The sequence below is a fragment of the Schistosoma mansoni genome, assembly GCF_000237925.1.
Source record: "Schistosoma mansoni, WGS project CABG00000000 data, chromosome 1 unplaced supercontig 0034, strain Puerto Rico, whole genome shotgun sequence".
Lineage (NCBI taxonomy): Eukaryota > Metazoa > Platyhelminthes > Trematoda > Strigeidida > Schistosomatidae > Schistosoma > Schistosoma mansoni.
In genome coordinates, this window is record NW_017385988.1 from 1,409,349 (window position 1) to 1,424,134 (window position 14,786).

The following is a 14,786-nucleotide window of genomic DNA, read 5'->3' on the forward strand; positions in this document are numbered from 1 at the left end:
ATAAGTTACATTCATAACTGAATAGTTATCAGAAGATAAAACTACAGAATAGATAGGCTTAAGTGGGAGTTTTATGATAGATGGAAGTTGAGGATTATGGACTACATTGTGACTAATTGCACACCTGATTACGTGTATGTGATAAGTGACAAGCAACTTGTGGACATGTTATTTTTGCGTAGTCATTTCATCGGTAAATAGTAGCTTTAATTTCCTGATATTAATGAAAATCAGTAACATCTTTTGACTTTCTGTCACGGGTTTTAAGGCCGTTAATTATTAGTTTATCAGGGTACAATTATCTGAAGGGCATATCCCGAAGTAAATTGTTCCTAATACATCTCAGTATTTGAGCAGAGTTTCTCAGCCAAAATGGTAACTCAAAAAGGATTATATTTATCTCTTATTGGGATGTTGTGAAATCTAAGATGCGAAATAATGGGCACTATTCTGAGGCTGTTAAGGGATTTGTAATCTTCACGTGGTTACCAGTTGCTTTCACTTTTCTTGGAGAATGCGCGTAACGAAAACGTTTATAGACTATAAGTGGGGTAAATAATGCCAAGCTGAGGCATGCGGCTGTATCGAGCCTCGATAATTTTAAGTATGCGACACTTTTAGCTTACTTTTCAGGGGCCGAAAATTTGATTTCATTTAAGTTTGAAAATATTTCCAGTACTTCTAGGAACCTTGCAGCTGCAGCAAGTAGATTCTAAATTTACTAAGATTACTTGAATTTCCTATTTTGTAACTCAGCGTTACTTGAAAAGTCAAATGACGTTTATTAGGGTCAACTATAAATTCGTAACTTGCTAAGAATTTTATTCCAAGTATCTCGATACCTAAATCTGCCACAGAAGAATCGCGAAATATTTATGAAAAGTGTTTCGCAGGAAAATTCAGTTCGTGCTATTTCAGACTCTTTGAGGCGATTCATTCGTATCTAAAAGGTTTACTGTGTGATTTAAATCCAGTTCCCTTAGCTTCGAGTGCTCATCGTGTTATGTGCTTAGCAACTGAGCCCAGTTATCCAATCAAGGGAATTGTCACTTGAACCTAAAACCAAGTGTTAAAGTTTTCTGGTCAAACTACGCCTTTTTGAATCATTAGTAACTTTAAGTGTTGTCCCATCTCGCGTTTATTCTGGAAAATGATAATGAGAACCTCACTTTTTCCAAATAAAAATTTCATGTCAGATCCTTGTCTCCAACACCAAGCAAGCAACTGTTTATGCATCCCTTCTCAAGTCATTATAGGTGAAAATTACATTTGAAATAATCTCAGCAACTGAAGTTTAAATAATCCCGACGTTTCGTCCAGCAAACCTGTGTGAACTTCATCAGGGTAATAATTGAAATCGTCAATACTGCGGTCTGAGAGGCGTTGTTAATTTACATATTTTTGGGTGTCTGTTTTGGCCGGGTGCGCGATTGACTGTATCGGATTGATTTAGCACTGAAATTCTATTGGTATCAACAAAACTGCCTAGATTGTCTGAACTTTCGTAAATTGATCTGCATTATTGACTATTGTAGCTGGAATGACTATTTTATATTTTTAGTTGATGTTTGGGTAATAGCTTCCGTGAGACTTTCGGCTGTTGAAATGAATCCATGTGGTGTTTGTATGAACTGATGATTCCTTTGTACTTGATGACTTTGATTTTGGATTCCAAATACAACACGTTAGTTTGTGCTCGCCTACTTCCAGTTGTCATAAATTGCGCCATTCCGGGAATTTCTAGTTCGTATATTAATTCTAATACTTCTAATCATACATCACATTGGAGTTGCCATAGAGCATGTGATGGAACGGTTGGATATACAATTATGTTCTGATTCTCCCTAAGGTTTGGAATCTGGGTTAGGACCAAGGAAGATGTTAAGGATGTTAGTACTGTTGCTCGTTTCCTTACATGCATCGCAAAAGAAGCCTACAGCTAATTGAAATTTTTGACATTCCCAGGAAAGTTTGTTTCACTTCCATATGCAATTCTCGTGTAACTACTACTAGACCATGTAAAGTGTACAAAATTCGAATGCTGTAAAGGAGGAAAACTCCACAAAATGATTCGTCAGGACTCCTCTGGTTTTGTAGATGGCGTCGAGTGGCTATTGATTATGGTCACCACTACAAGATTACATGCCAGATATCGAGTTGGTTCCCTCGGTAAGCCAGAAACCAGAAGGCTGTTCATGGTTGCAATAAGATATATTTGTTGACGATCTCGTGGTATCAAAAGAAAACCAAGACGTGTCAAAGTTTACAACCGGAACTACCGAGCGTACTCGGGCTCGTGCAAGGTCACAGGCAACGGAAGGAAATGTGTCTTTGGTACACATAAACAAACGAGTACAGTAAAACAATCACTGGTACAATCGGTTATAACAATAATAATTCCCATTATACTAACCGCGTTCTCGTCACAAAAGTAGGTCACCAAAGGAGCTCCCCACTAGAAGGGGTCCACACTTACGAAACGTAGCGGTTCCGTTCGTGGGACTAACTGGCAAATGTGCGAATGTAGGACGAAGGCATTGGCAGAACAGGAAGCGATCGTTGATCTTCAAGTTGCCATCAAATGTATTTTTCGTAGAACGGTACCAGGAGAAACTCACTGTATTTGTTGCTTCAGTTAGCATGTCACACCAGAAGGGTTTTTATCCAGAATCTGAAGACTGCGTTCGTAGGCATAAGGAACAGAAAACGCTGAAGATGTAGGACGGAACCACATTGAGCCAAGAAACCAGGTGCGACCATAATAACCATGTTCGGGACCAAATGTATGCCATACGTATTCAGAGCCGGAAAACATCGACTGAGTACATTGACAAGAGCGTGAATGATCAGGCCAGCTTTCACCAAAGTTGACTGAAGTCGACGGTACCTATAGGGCGATGGTCGGAAGCATGGACTAAGGATAAAGAGAAAAACAAAGAAAAAGAGAAAGGTGTAGCATGCATGTAGTATAGGGATATGTCCTATACCGTAACCGTTGTTCGTCGAGAGATTAGTTGCGAAAGCGTACGGGTAGGCGTACTCGGCGACCGGAACGTGAGACGATACTCTCGTTCGTACCTCGTAAGACTACAGTCTCATCCAAAATCAAGGGCGGCGTGGTCTGCTGATCTGGACGTGAGACTGAAGTCTCGTCTGTAGATGGTACAGGTGACACATGCTGTTGACTGGGATGTGAGAATGAGGTCTCTGATGTATTCAGAGTAGTTTCCGAAGTAGATGTAGAGATCCCGCTAGAAGGTTTGATGAGTCTAGCATTAAGTCTCGGCTTACTGGGTAGGGGACTGTCATCGACGTGTGCTGGCTTGGGACGATCACTGCCGACTATCTCGACGCGGCCGTGTCGATCAACCTTGAAGGTCTCTCCGTGACGAGAAATCACGTGAAAAAGTCCTTCGTAAGGTTGTTGCAAAGGTTTGAGTACCGAATCTACTCGTTTGAAACCATGTGAACAGGTAGATAACTTTCGAGGGAGAGCGACCCGTCGATGTTGCATACGAGTTGACACTGGAGCCAGTGTTCGCATAAATTCAGACAGTCGTTGGACGTAGTCTGATTCGCTGAACTTAATGCTGCTCCGTGATGTGAAAAATTCCCCAGGCAGACGCAATGTCGTGCCGTAAACAAGTTCAGAGGCGGAACATTGAATATCTGCCCTTTAAACTTGTTCTGATACCTAGAAGGACGAGCGGTAATATTTCGTATCAGTTGTTGTTTTCGTGTGCTCAAAGAGCATTTGTGAGTTGGCAACGAAACCGTTCAACTCAACTATTTGATGCTGGGTGGTTAGGCAGTAGTGCGTATGCGTTCTGCACCAAGCAGCCGGGTCAGCGAGGAGAATAATCCGAACTCGAATTGTTGTCCTCGGTCAGACATGACAGTCGAGGGACAACCGTACAGCGCTATCCATCGTTCTACGAAGTGGTGAGCGACTGTCTCCACCGTAATAGACATGATGTCTATATGAACGTGATCAAAGCGAGCATCAGGCGTAGCGAACGTGCCAATGAGGGCAGCTACATGCATGTGCACTTTTGATCGTTAGCATTGTAATCATCGTTATGCCCACATACGGATATCTTTATTCATGGACGGCTGGACGTATCGTGCGTCGATGAGCCATACTGTGGCTGGGATACCTGGACGAGACAGTCCATGCAGGGGATCGAAGACAAGACGACCATAAACAGAGGGTACGACGGATCGGGGAAGACCAGTAGGAGTATCACACAGGATAGTACCTGAGCTAGTAGCTTGGGGTACTTCCAGTCACTGAAGGGATGTAGAATGTTGTGCTTCCGTACAAGAACCATCACTTGCTTGGGTGACAGCCATGGCAAGGAAGTCAAGCACCGGTAAAGTAACTGCATTCACTCGGATAAGTGACAGAGCATCGGCAACATAGTTCGACTCTCCTTTAACGTGACGAAGGTCTGTCTTGACCTGAGAGATATAGTCCAAATTTCTGCACTCCCGTGGTGAGTAGCGGTCAGACATGGTATGCAGAGTATGCGTTAAGGACTTACGATCGGTGAATAAGATGACATTGCGACCTTCTACAGCGTGCCGGAAATGTTTGATGGCGTAGTAGGCTGCTAGCAATTCGCGACCACAAGCGCCATATCTCGTCTCCGTGGGAGTGAGGCGTCGTGAGAAAAATTCGAGAGGCTGCCAACTTCCCGAGATGTTCTGTTGCATAACGGCTCCAATAGTGAAATCTAATGCATCAACCGCTATATTAAGTTTAGCTGATGGATCGGGATGAACGAAGAGTGTGACTTTAGCTAGAGCAGTTTTGATCTTTGAAAATGCAGCACGCGCGGCACCGTTCAACTCTAGTTTGTGTGGATTACCGCGAAGGAAGTCGGTTAATGGTCGCAACCATTCTGCCGCGTATGGGACGAAACGTCGGTAGAAGTTAACCGAACCGTTGAATGACTTCAGTTCTTTGGGTATGGACGGTACGGTGTACTCCATTATTGCACATACTTTGTTCTCACAAGGTAAAACACCCTTCAGCATAATAATGTGACCTAAGAATTTCGTTTACGGTTTCCCAAGTTCACACTTGTCCGGGTTGACTATTATTCCATTATCCGAAAGGCGCTGGAATAGTAGTGTTAGGTGCTTATAATGTTCATCTACGTTTGATGATGCGATTGGCAGATCATCAATGTATATGTGAACAAAATCTAAGTCTTGTACTATGCTATCTATAAATCTTTGGAAAGTTTGAGCAGCATTCCGTAATCCAAATGGTATTCTTAGAAACTCAAATAAACCGAAAGAAGTCGTGGTAGCGGTTTTATCAATATCTTCAAGAGCGGCTCGGATCTGACGATATGCTCGTACAAGATGCCGTGATGCAGTGTATGTGGGGGATGGGGTAGCTATCGAAACGTGTAGCTACGTTTAATGCTCGTTAGTCGCCACATGGTCGCCAACTAACCCCATCCTTTTTGCGAACCATATGGAGAGGTGATGCCCAGGGACTGTGAGAAGGTCGAATAATACCAGTAGCTAGTAAATTGTCAAACCCACGTTTAGCGAAAGCCAATTTGTCCGATGCCAGTCGGCGAGGTTTTGCCGTGACTTGCGGTCCGCGGATGACTATGTGGTTGAAGAAGGATGGTGAGATTGGACAACATAACCTATCCCCACCGCTTAAATTGAACAATCGAAAGAGGTGGTTGTATTCTCTCACTCAATATACCTCAGGTGTTTGTATACAGACATCTCAATATGTTAACAAAATTCCCAGAAGTACTCTTCCTCAACAGACAATCTCAGAGGAATGTCTTGTCTAGTGAGTTTAGGGTGACTCTGATTTCATGCTAGTGGACCTAGATATAGCCGAAAAAAGAACTGGAAAGAATAATATAAGTCGTAAGGGCGTGTAACAACTCTAGTTATCACAGGTAATTAATACGATCATCCCCTCCTGAACCCAGACTATAGGACCATATTGTCAAGGCCACTGACAATATCAAGTTGTTGCAGCGAATGCTTATCCTCAAGTGAAGTTAAAACAACGTTGCATCAGAAAGATCATAACATAGAGGAATCTCCGAAATTTCACGTCAGTCAATGGATCTCAATTGCAAAAATATAGAAGTCATGCTTGGTATTTCGACACATTTCGATTCATTTATTTCATTCTACCACTACGCGAGCTGAGTCTAATGGAAGAGACTGTCGCTTTGCCAATCGATTTACGGGCGAAGAGTTTGTAAGCGACTTTGTTCGTTGTCATACTCACGTAAACCATCTTCTGTAACACTTATAAGGAAATCTCTTTTTGGTCGAGAATGAATACAGACTAAGGAAATAAATGGATTCCATGTCAACAAGAGAAGATTCGTAGAGACAGTTACATCACAAAAATGCTTACAGTTTTCACTATTAGATAGTAAGGTTAGTGGACCTGTGAATACGGATATTTTCGGCTCCCTTCCACCATCCACATAGCTTACATACGTATTAATTGTACATGTATGTTTCGACAAATGGGTAGCAGCTTGCCTCATTAAAAACATGCCGAAAAATAATGCTCCACACTTTTATGAGGAGCGCCTCCGATCAATTAACCTTTAGTTATCGGAGTACATGAGTCTTCGAGGTGACCTTATGATATGCAGTATCACTGACACCTCTGCGCATCCCTTCAAATACCCGTTTAATCTCAGTCCCAATACAAACCTTTGTGATAGCGCCTAAAATCGGAGACGCCTAATAGCAGATAGGACTGTAGACACACTTTCGCACATTAAAAGTAGTCAAATGCTTAAATTCACTGCCTGATGATTTAGTCCAAGCCACTACCTAGAATTCTTTTAAGAGAAAACATTATATATTCTTAAGGACCAAGAACAGTATCTCGCTATAATTTACTAGTACATTTTTTCTCTTTTATCCCTTAATATACCTAGGTTCCTGCCTGGCGAAATCTGCTAATAGATGCAGTAGTCCGCTAAGCAATACCTTCATCTATTCCATCAGGAGCAGCGCGCGTTTCAAAAAGGGCAGTGACTTTCATACTTGTTGTGATTATCGTTGCTTTTGTGTATTTGTTGCATCAAAAGCATTCTTGGTCTACTTTAACTTGAATTAATTCAGTTAAGGTTTGAAATTTTATTGAAAACTTTGTCTCGTGGTTCCTTCTTTTGCATATACTCTGACGTTTGTGTTATTATTGTGATCATATTGTGTTTTAAACCTAATCTGATTACAATGGTTGGTAGTTCATTCAAATGTGGACAGCCGAACTGTTTATTCCCCGTGGATGAAGGGATGCAGTGCGATGAATGCAAAAAATGGTTCCACAAGATGTGTACCCGTCTCAGTCCAGCTGCATACAAAAGATGTTCTAAGCCTAACTCGCACTGGCTTTGTATGTTCTGCTGTACTAACAAGACGACATTAATCCAAGAGGCTATGAGCCTATTGGCTCTAGCCTGTAAAAAGCACGATAGTGGGTGCGCTAGTAACGCAAGCACTGACAGTGAAGACTGTGTCAGTGTTGTAAGTGCTGTTACAAAACGCGCTGAACAACCTACTCTAATTAATGACAAAGTGAAACTTCCGTTACAACAAACGAGGAGTAAATCACCACATGGTATTGACATGAGTAATCATGCATCTTTAGTAGAAATTGAGGACCCGGATAAAACCGTCACCGTCTCCAATAGTCCCAATGCAGCTGTCCTGAATGACCAAAAATGGACCGCAGTAAAGAGGAAAAGAAAAGGAAAAAAAGCTAATGATAAAGCACACTCGGTTGACAAGCCATTGAGGAACTCACAGTCTGAGTCACTCAATGCATTATTGCACTCTGATAGAACGGCAGATCATCATCCTAGTGCGACTGAGAGGAATTTAATATCATCGAATATTATTGTGAGTAAATTGCCAGAGTCTAACGATCCAGATCCTAAGGTTAGACACACCCATGACTTAGAGAGGCTCGGAGAATATATCCGTAGCATATTACCAGATAACACTAAAGATGTTCAGGTCAAAAAATTAGTTAGAATAGGTAAAAGGGCCGATGACAGTGTTCTACCCCGACCGTGTAGACTCCTTAAGATAATCTTAGGGTCGGAGAAACAACGTAATCTTCTGTTAAGTAACTCTCGAAGTCACGACAACTCTGACATTCGAATGAGACCGGATGTGTCTCTTGAAGATAGAATAAAAGGGAAGACGGCACTAGCTGAACTAGAAACCCGTCGACAAAACGGTGAAGAAAATCTCCGATTGGTGGGTTTTCGAATAGTCAGGTCTTGGAAGCGAATGCTACCAAGGCCTGTGTGGATAGGTCGTTCCCCCTAGGAGTTTTATATACCAACGCCCGTAGTCTAAAACATAAATTCTACGAGCTAGGAACATTAGTGGACAAATTAAGGCCACTCATTGTAGCTGTGACGGAAACTTGGTTAGTCCATGACTTCGATATCACCCCAGAATTATCCGGATATCATTGTTTAAGAAGTGATAGACATAGATGCAGGAAAGGAGGTGGCGTCCTTCTATACATAGCCAATAGTATAAATATACGCTCCTCCGTTTGCGAATCCCATGATAGTGGAACTAGTGAAGTCATTAGCTGTGAACTCACTGTTGGATGTTGTACATTTGCACTCGGTGTCATCTATCGCAGCCCAATCTGCTTAGCTGATGACTTTATTTTAGAGCACATTCGGCTATGGAGTGCAAATAACAGATGCTTGATATTAGGAGACTTTAATGCACCTGACATTAGTTGGACTGAGATGACCACGAAATGCTCTATAAACTCATTTGATAGCAGGCTCTTGGAAACAGTAATGGAACATGCATTAGTACAACATGTATCCAAACCTACACGTTTTGGTGTAAACCAAGGTTCTTCTCTGTTGGACTTGGTAATTACCCATGAGACTGAGGATATTGCCAACCTAAATATTCTTCCCCCGTTAGTAAATAGCGATCACGCTGTTTTATCATTCACGTTTAGAGCTAGCGATATGATATACTATCAGATTAAGCCTCGCCCAAACATATGGAGAGCTAACATACCAGAAATTCAGGATTGTCCTACTAAGATAGATTGGTCAGTAGATACTAGCTCATCAGTTGACGAGGCGTGGTCTGTATTTAAAGGCAAGTTTAGTGCAGTCACGTCCCCGTTCATACCATACTTGGTGCCACGTAGACCGAACAACAGTCCACCGTGGATAAATAAAGAAGTTAAGAAACTCCTTAGGCGTAGAAAAAAACACTGGAACATGTTCATCTCTACTGGCTTAGAACAGTACAGATCTAGTTATTGTAAGATTAGAAATAATTGTAAAGCGTTAATTAGTAGGACTAGACGGTCATACGAAAAACAATTGGTTAGGGATTGCAAACATAGTCCAAAACGGTTATTCTCGTATATAAAGAGGCGAACTCAGAGAAGTGATGGAATACCATCACTTTTGATACAAGAAAATCCGTTAAGTTTGGCAAGAAATGATACCGAAAAAGCGGAAGCTTTCTCGGAATATTTCAGTAAAGTTTTTTCTACCAATAATGAGGAACGATCACCTATTCATTGTGATTGTGGCGACTTCTTGATGGACCCTGTAGTTATTAAGAAAGAAACTGTTTTAAGGCTACTTCAGCATCTCAAACCTGATAAGTCTAGTGGTCCTGATGATATTCATCCTCGGATTATGAAAGCCCTCTCAGATGTTATTGCTGAACCCTTAGCGATACTGTTTGATATGTCCCTACGGCAGTCCAGATTGCCCAGAGACTGGAAGGATGCAATAATCAGTCCGGTGTATAAGACTGGGGGTAGGGATTTAGTTAGTAACTATCGACCCGTCAGCTTAACTAGTGCAGTTGTAAAACTAATGGAAAAAATTATTAGGATGGCTGTTATAAACTACGTGGAAAGATATGATCTTTTGTCCAAGGAACAACATGGTTTTCGAAAAGGTCTATCATGTTTGACAAATCTTCTCATTGCAAGAGAAGATTGGACCGAGGCAAAAGATCGCAATATTCCTGTAGATGTGATTTTCATAGATCTAAGTAAAGCCTTTGATAAGGTTTCCCATTCTGGTCTTAAATTGAAACTAGAAAGTTTTGGAATTCATTATGCAGTCATAGACTGGATAAGTGACTTTCTTCATGAAAGGAGACAAATGGTAAGAGTAAATGGGGCTCTCTCATCGTGGGAACCAGTAAAAAGTGGAGTCCCCCAAGGCACAATCCTCGGTCCTCTTCTCTTTTTACTTTTTATAAATGAATTACCAGCTATAGCTAAGTCATCCGTCCTACTATTCGCCGATGACATTAAGATTTGGAGACCCATATATAGTATGTCAGACAGAATAGTTTTACAGGAAGATCTTAACTCATTAGTTGCATGGATGAATGGGTGGTCACTAGAAGTAAACCCTAATAAAAGTGTTGTGATGCAATTAAATAACTACGATGATTCGTATCACTACACAATATGAGGACTAGTGTTGTCCAAAGTAAGAAACTATAAGGATTTAGGAGTCATACTAAGTAGTGATCTCAAAACAACCAGTCACTGTAAGGCTGCTGCTGCAAAAGGCTATAGGGCATTATGGTCTATTCGTAGATCTTTCCAGTATCTGGATGGGGGAAATGTTTAGATTATTATACCCAACTTTCGTACGGCCACATTTGGAATATGGGATTCAAGCAGCGAGTCCTTGTTTCAAATATGAGGCGGATATGTTGGAACGAGTCCAACGCCGCGGGACAAAAATGGTAAAAGGTCTATCTGGCCTATCTTATGAAAACAGACTGAGACACCTCAACTTATTTCCGTTATCTTACCGGCGAATACGGGGTGATCTAATATTGGCATATCGAATCCTGAACGATGACCTTGGTACTAACATGTCCTATCTTTTCCTTCCATCTAGGGCTGATCATTTGAGAGGACATTCAAAGAAAGTCCAAAAACCGAGATCAAATCGTCTACGTCTAGAGTTTCGTTTCTCGCACCGAGTAGTGAATTACTGGAATTCTCTACCAGAACACGTAATATCAGCACCTTCTGTTGATATATTCAAGACGAGATTGGACCTCCTTTGTGTAACAAACTGCAAGGATTAAAATAGGTCACTAGACCTCCTATCCTTATTACTGAAGACTGAAGACTGAAGGAGCCATTTGAAACTAGTTGAGCAACAGTGTTCTTCAAAAAACAAAATATAGTGATCTACTACTTTTAGGTACATGTCTAGGTCAATATATATCATAATAATATATATATTGTCCGACCACTGGGAACTTTTCGAACCATTTAGTTATCTGAAATGATTCGTCCTTTCAAGGTCATACGTGAAAGCGCCGAGTGCATTTGTTTGCGCCACCCTCATGAGATGAAAGGTATGCTGTTGGTTTTATCAAAAATTAGTCCAGTACTCCATTTATATTAAAATTTATTCTCTACGGGCTTAATTTTTTTCTGTAACGTGTTCATCAAAAATTTTGATGGGTTTAATTCTTCAGGTTCAGATTCGCGCAGTAAGGACAGAAGGCATACGGCTTATGTTATTTCTTATCTAACACGCTTCTGTGAGTGTCTAGTTTCCTCTTGCTTCGAATAACTGGTCCCGGGAACTGATGACACAGTGCGAAAACGTGTGTGCCACAGTATTATGTTCGTTATTGTCTTTTTTACCAACTTTCTTTTACCTCTGAGTTGTCACGATCTGGTAGGAAAAAAAAGAGGATATTTTAGGTCCAAAATGATCTCTTAGTGCTTTATACATCAAGATCAGATCACCTTTTGATTTGTCTAAGAAAAGAGGAAAGAGCTCTAGCTTTTCTACGCTGATATTTCGTCTTGCTTTTTCATGTAATAAGTTATAATGTTCGAAATAACTTTCCAAAGTAACTTCTAAAGAGCCTAAATGTTTTCAAAATCAAGTCCATATGGACTAACGTTCTTATCTACTGTCGACTTATCCGAATTTCAAGGTAATAATTTAGAGATGTTCTGCTTCTCATCGAGGCTGGATAAACAAGCGATATTTCAATTCAATATTGGATAAATTCACACCAAGGTTTCTTAAGGTATATTCATCAGTCCCTCAAGCTTGTCTATATATTCCATCTTTCTGATGTGGTCACGTGATATATATATATATATCAGGGACATCACTAATCAGGTATTCGCCTTTTATTGCGGTTTTTATCTTAAGACTTTTATAGCAGTGGTCGTCGCGCATTGAAATTGAGGCGAGACTTTAATTTATAGACGAACCGATCAGATATAAGGTAACAGGTATAGAATTTAGGCGCCAAATTTATTCATCCGTTTGGCCAAATAGCGCTTTGGCATTTTATCAGATGTCAGTTCGTGATGAATAAACTAAATATATTTCCTAACCCTAACCGTCAACTGTAAATCATCATTCTAATTCCTCACACTAGTTTATATCCCTCATTTCGTTCTAGTTAATAGGTGGACATGCTCAAGGTCACCCTGGCATCGCCCAAAGGTCGTCAGTGAACTGTAGTTTCGCTGAGATTGCACTTGAGTAGCGAGTTGAGTTATCAAGTAAACCATCGTGCACACTGATATGTGAACGTCGTGATGGCTTTAACCTTCAATATTGTTGTTTAAAAATTTAGCAATTTTAACAGCATCAGACTGCACTGCATTGCCTATCGTGATGAATCAACCGAGCTATACTGGCTGGAACAATCGTTCCTCAAGGTCCTACCATCCCAGGCAGGTCGTTTGAAGAGCGGTGAGACTGAAAGCAGCAAACCCAAGGTCCGAAGGCGAAGTCGTACTGCTGACTGTACAGAGGTGTGACAGCAGTAAGGTGTTTCCTTCAGACAACCAGCATGACAGCGATGCTGCCTTCCCACAAGGAGGGGTGGGGTTAGAAAAGGTCGACCCTAAAATGCACACCTCGCCTTACCCCACGGATATCCGTCTCCGGCGGTAAGGTCCTTTGAAGAACGGAGCTAACACAAAAATTACCCACGAAAAGGTCGTGTGTGACCGACCTCAAGCAGTTGTCCCTTGGGCACTGCGGTCACACTCTCAGGTCATTAAGACCACTTCTAACCCAATTTCCTTTTCAGGTACCTCTAGAAGATCCCTTCCACGATGTGGGCAACCGGGAAGTGATAACTGCCCTCATACCTCTAACAGCACTCAAGACCACTGTATTCATAATCAATCTCCTTCTTCAATTCCTACTATTCCTTCTACCTTGACTTTCAACACTAAACTTCCTCTTCCGGTTTCCTCCATGGCCAACCATGGCCAACGATTCTAGTGCGCGAAACGCTGTCCCAGGTCTACTAAAACCTCGCTCCAAACTACACATTGGAGCCTTCAACGTACGTACCCTATGCCAAATCGGTCAACAGGCCTCCTTAGCCAAAATCCTAGAATCTCGTACCATTGATGTATGCCGTGTCTCCGAAACACGCATACAGGATCCCAGTGTGGTCATTCACTTGACCTCACCTCGCCAAAATGGACAGCCAACGAAATACACCCTCCGTGTATCTGGCGACTCGTTGGCTAGTTCTCGCGAACTTGCAGGTGTAGGCATAGCACTAAGTGCAAGGGCAGAACAGGCACTACTAGAATGGATCCCCGTTAACAGTCGCCTGTGTGCTGTCCGGCTAAATGGCTCCGTAAGAACTCGGAAGGATAGGGACACACGTCGTTGCCGTTTCGTCGTTTCTGCCTACGCTCCCACTGACTGCAGCCATGATGAAGTGAAAGATGACTTCTACAGAAAGCTCTCTGAGCTTCTTCAAAAAGCTAAGCACTCAGACATAGTAGTCGTAGCGGGTGACTTTAATGCTCAGGTAGGCAGCTTAAATCAAACAGAAAGACATTTAGGTGGGTGTTTTAGTATTCCGGCTCAACGAACCGATAATGGTGATCGTCTGTTGCAACTATGCTCAGACAATCGTTTATTTTTAGCAAGCACTAATTTTAAGCATAAGAAGAGACATCGTCTAACATGGAGACCACCTGCACCAAACCAACGATGGACTCAAATAGACCATATTGTCATCAGTCATCGTTGGAGAGGCTCAATAGAAAATTGTCGCTCGTATTGGAATACTTGTTTAGACTCTGATCACGCTTTAATACGAGCGCGCATTTGTCTGCGCCTCAATGGACGCAGGAAAAGTACACTAAGAAGACCCATTAGGATTGAACTGGAGGACGAAAAAGCCAAATGCGAATTCCAGAAACAACTGAGTTCACATCTAGGCAGTTCCGTAAACGAGACTGACCCAGATGCTGCTTGGAAAGACATACGAACGGCTGTGGAAACAGCAGTAACATCTATTAGTCATTTAAACCATAGGGCTCCAAAAAACCAGTGGGTTTCTTCTAAGTCTATTTCACTGATGGATTCGCGTTAACTCATCCCATCAGGCTCTGAACATGACGAAGAGCGTAAACAAATTAGATCTAGGTTAACTAAAAGTTTAAAGGAACGATCGTGAGCAGTGGTGGGCAACGAAAGCAAAAGAGATGGAAAAGTCAGCGGCTGTAGGCAACACCAGGCAACTATTCAGACTAATAAAGGAAACCGGAATTAAGAAGTCAAATGTAAGTGAGACGATCTCGGAAAAAGACGAAACCCTTATCTGCTCTCAGCCCAGACGTTTAGAACGATGGGCGGAACACTTTAAGGAGCAGTTTACCTGGCCTTCAACTACCCACTATTCCCAGAAAACCTGAACGGAACATTGAAGTAGGCCCCCCG

The 14,786-nt window shown here is 41.8% G+C and overlaps 1 protein-coding gene across 1 annotated transcript in view; it reads left to right on the plus strand.

The window, feature by feature from the left end:
- Window positions 1-11,342: 11,342 nt before the first annotated feature.
- The window catches only part of Smp_211160 (ATP-dependent RNA helicase, putative), a gene marked incomplete at both ends in the record, with an annotated part of 28,580 nt that continues 25,136 nt past the window's right edge, over window positions 11,343-14,786 (plus strand). The window contains one exon of the mRNA XM_018791885.1: window positions 11,343-11,415. Coding sequence (XP_018644991.1) covers window positions 11,343-11,415 — 73 coding nt within the window. The remainder of the gene's footprint in view (window positions 11,416-14,786) is intronic.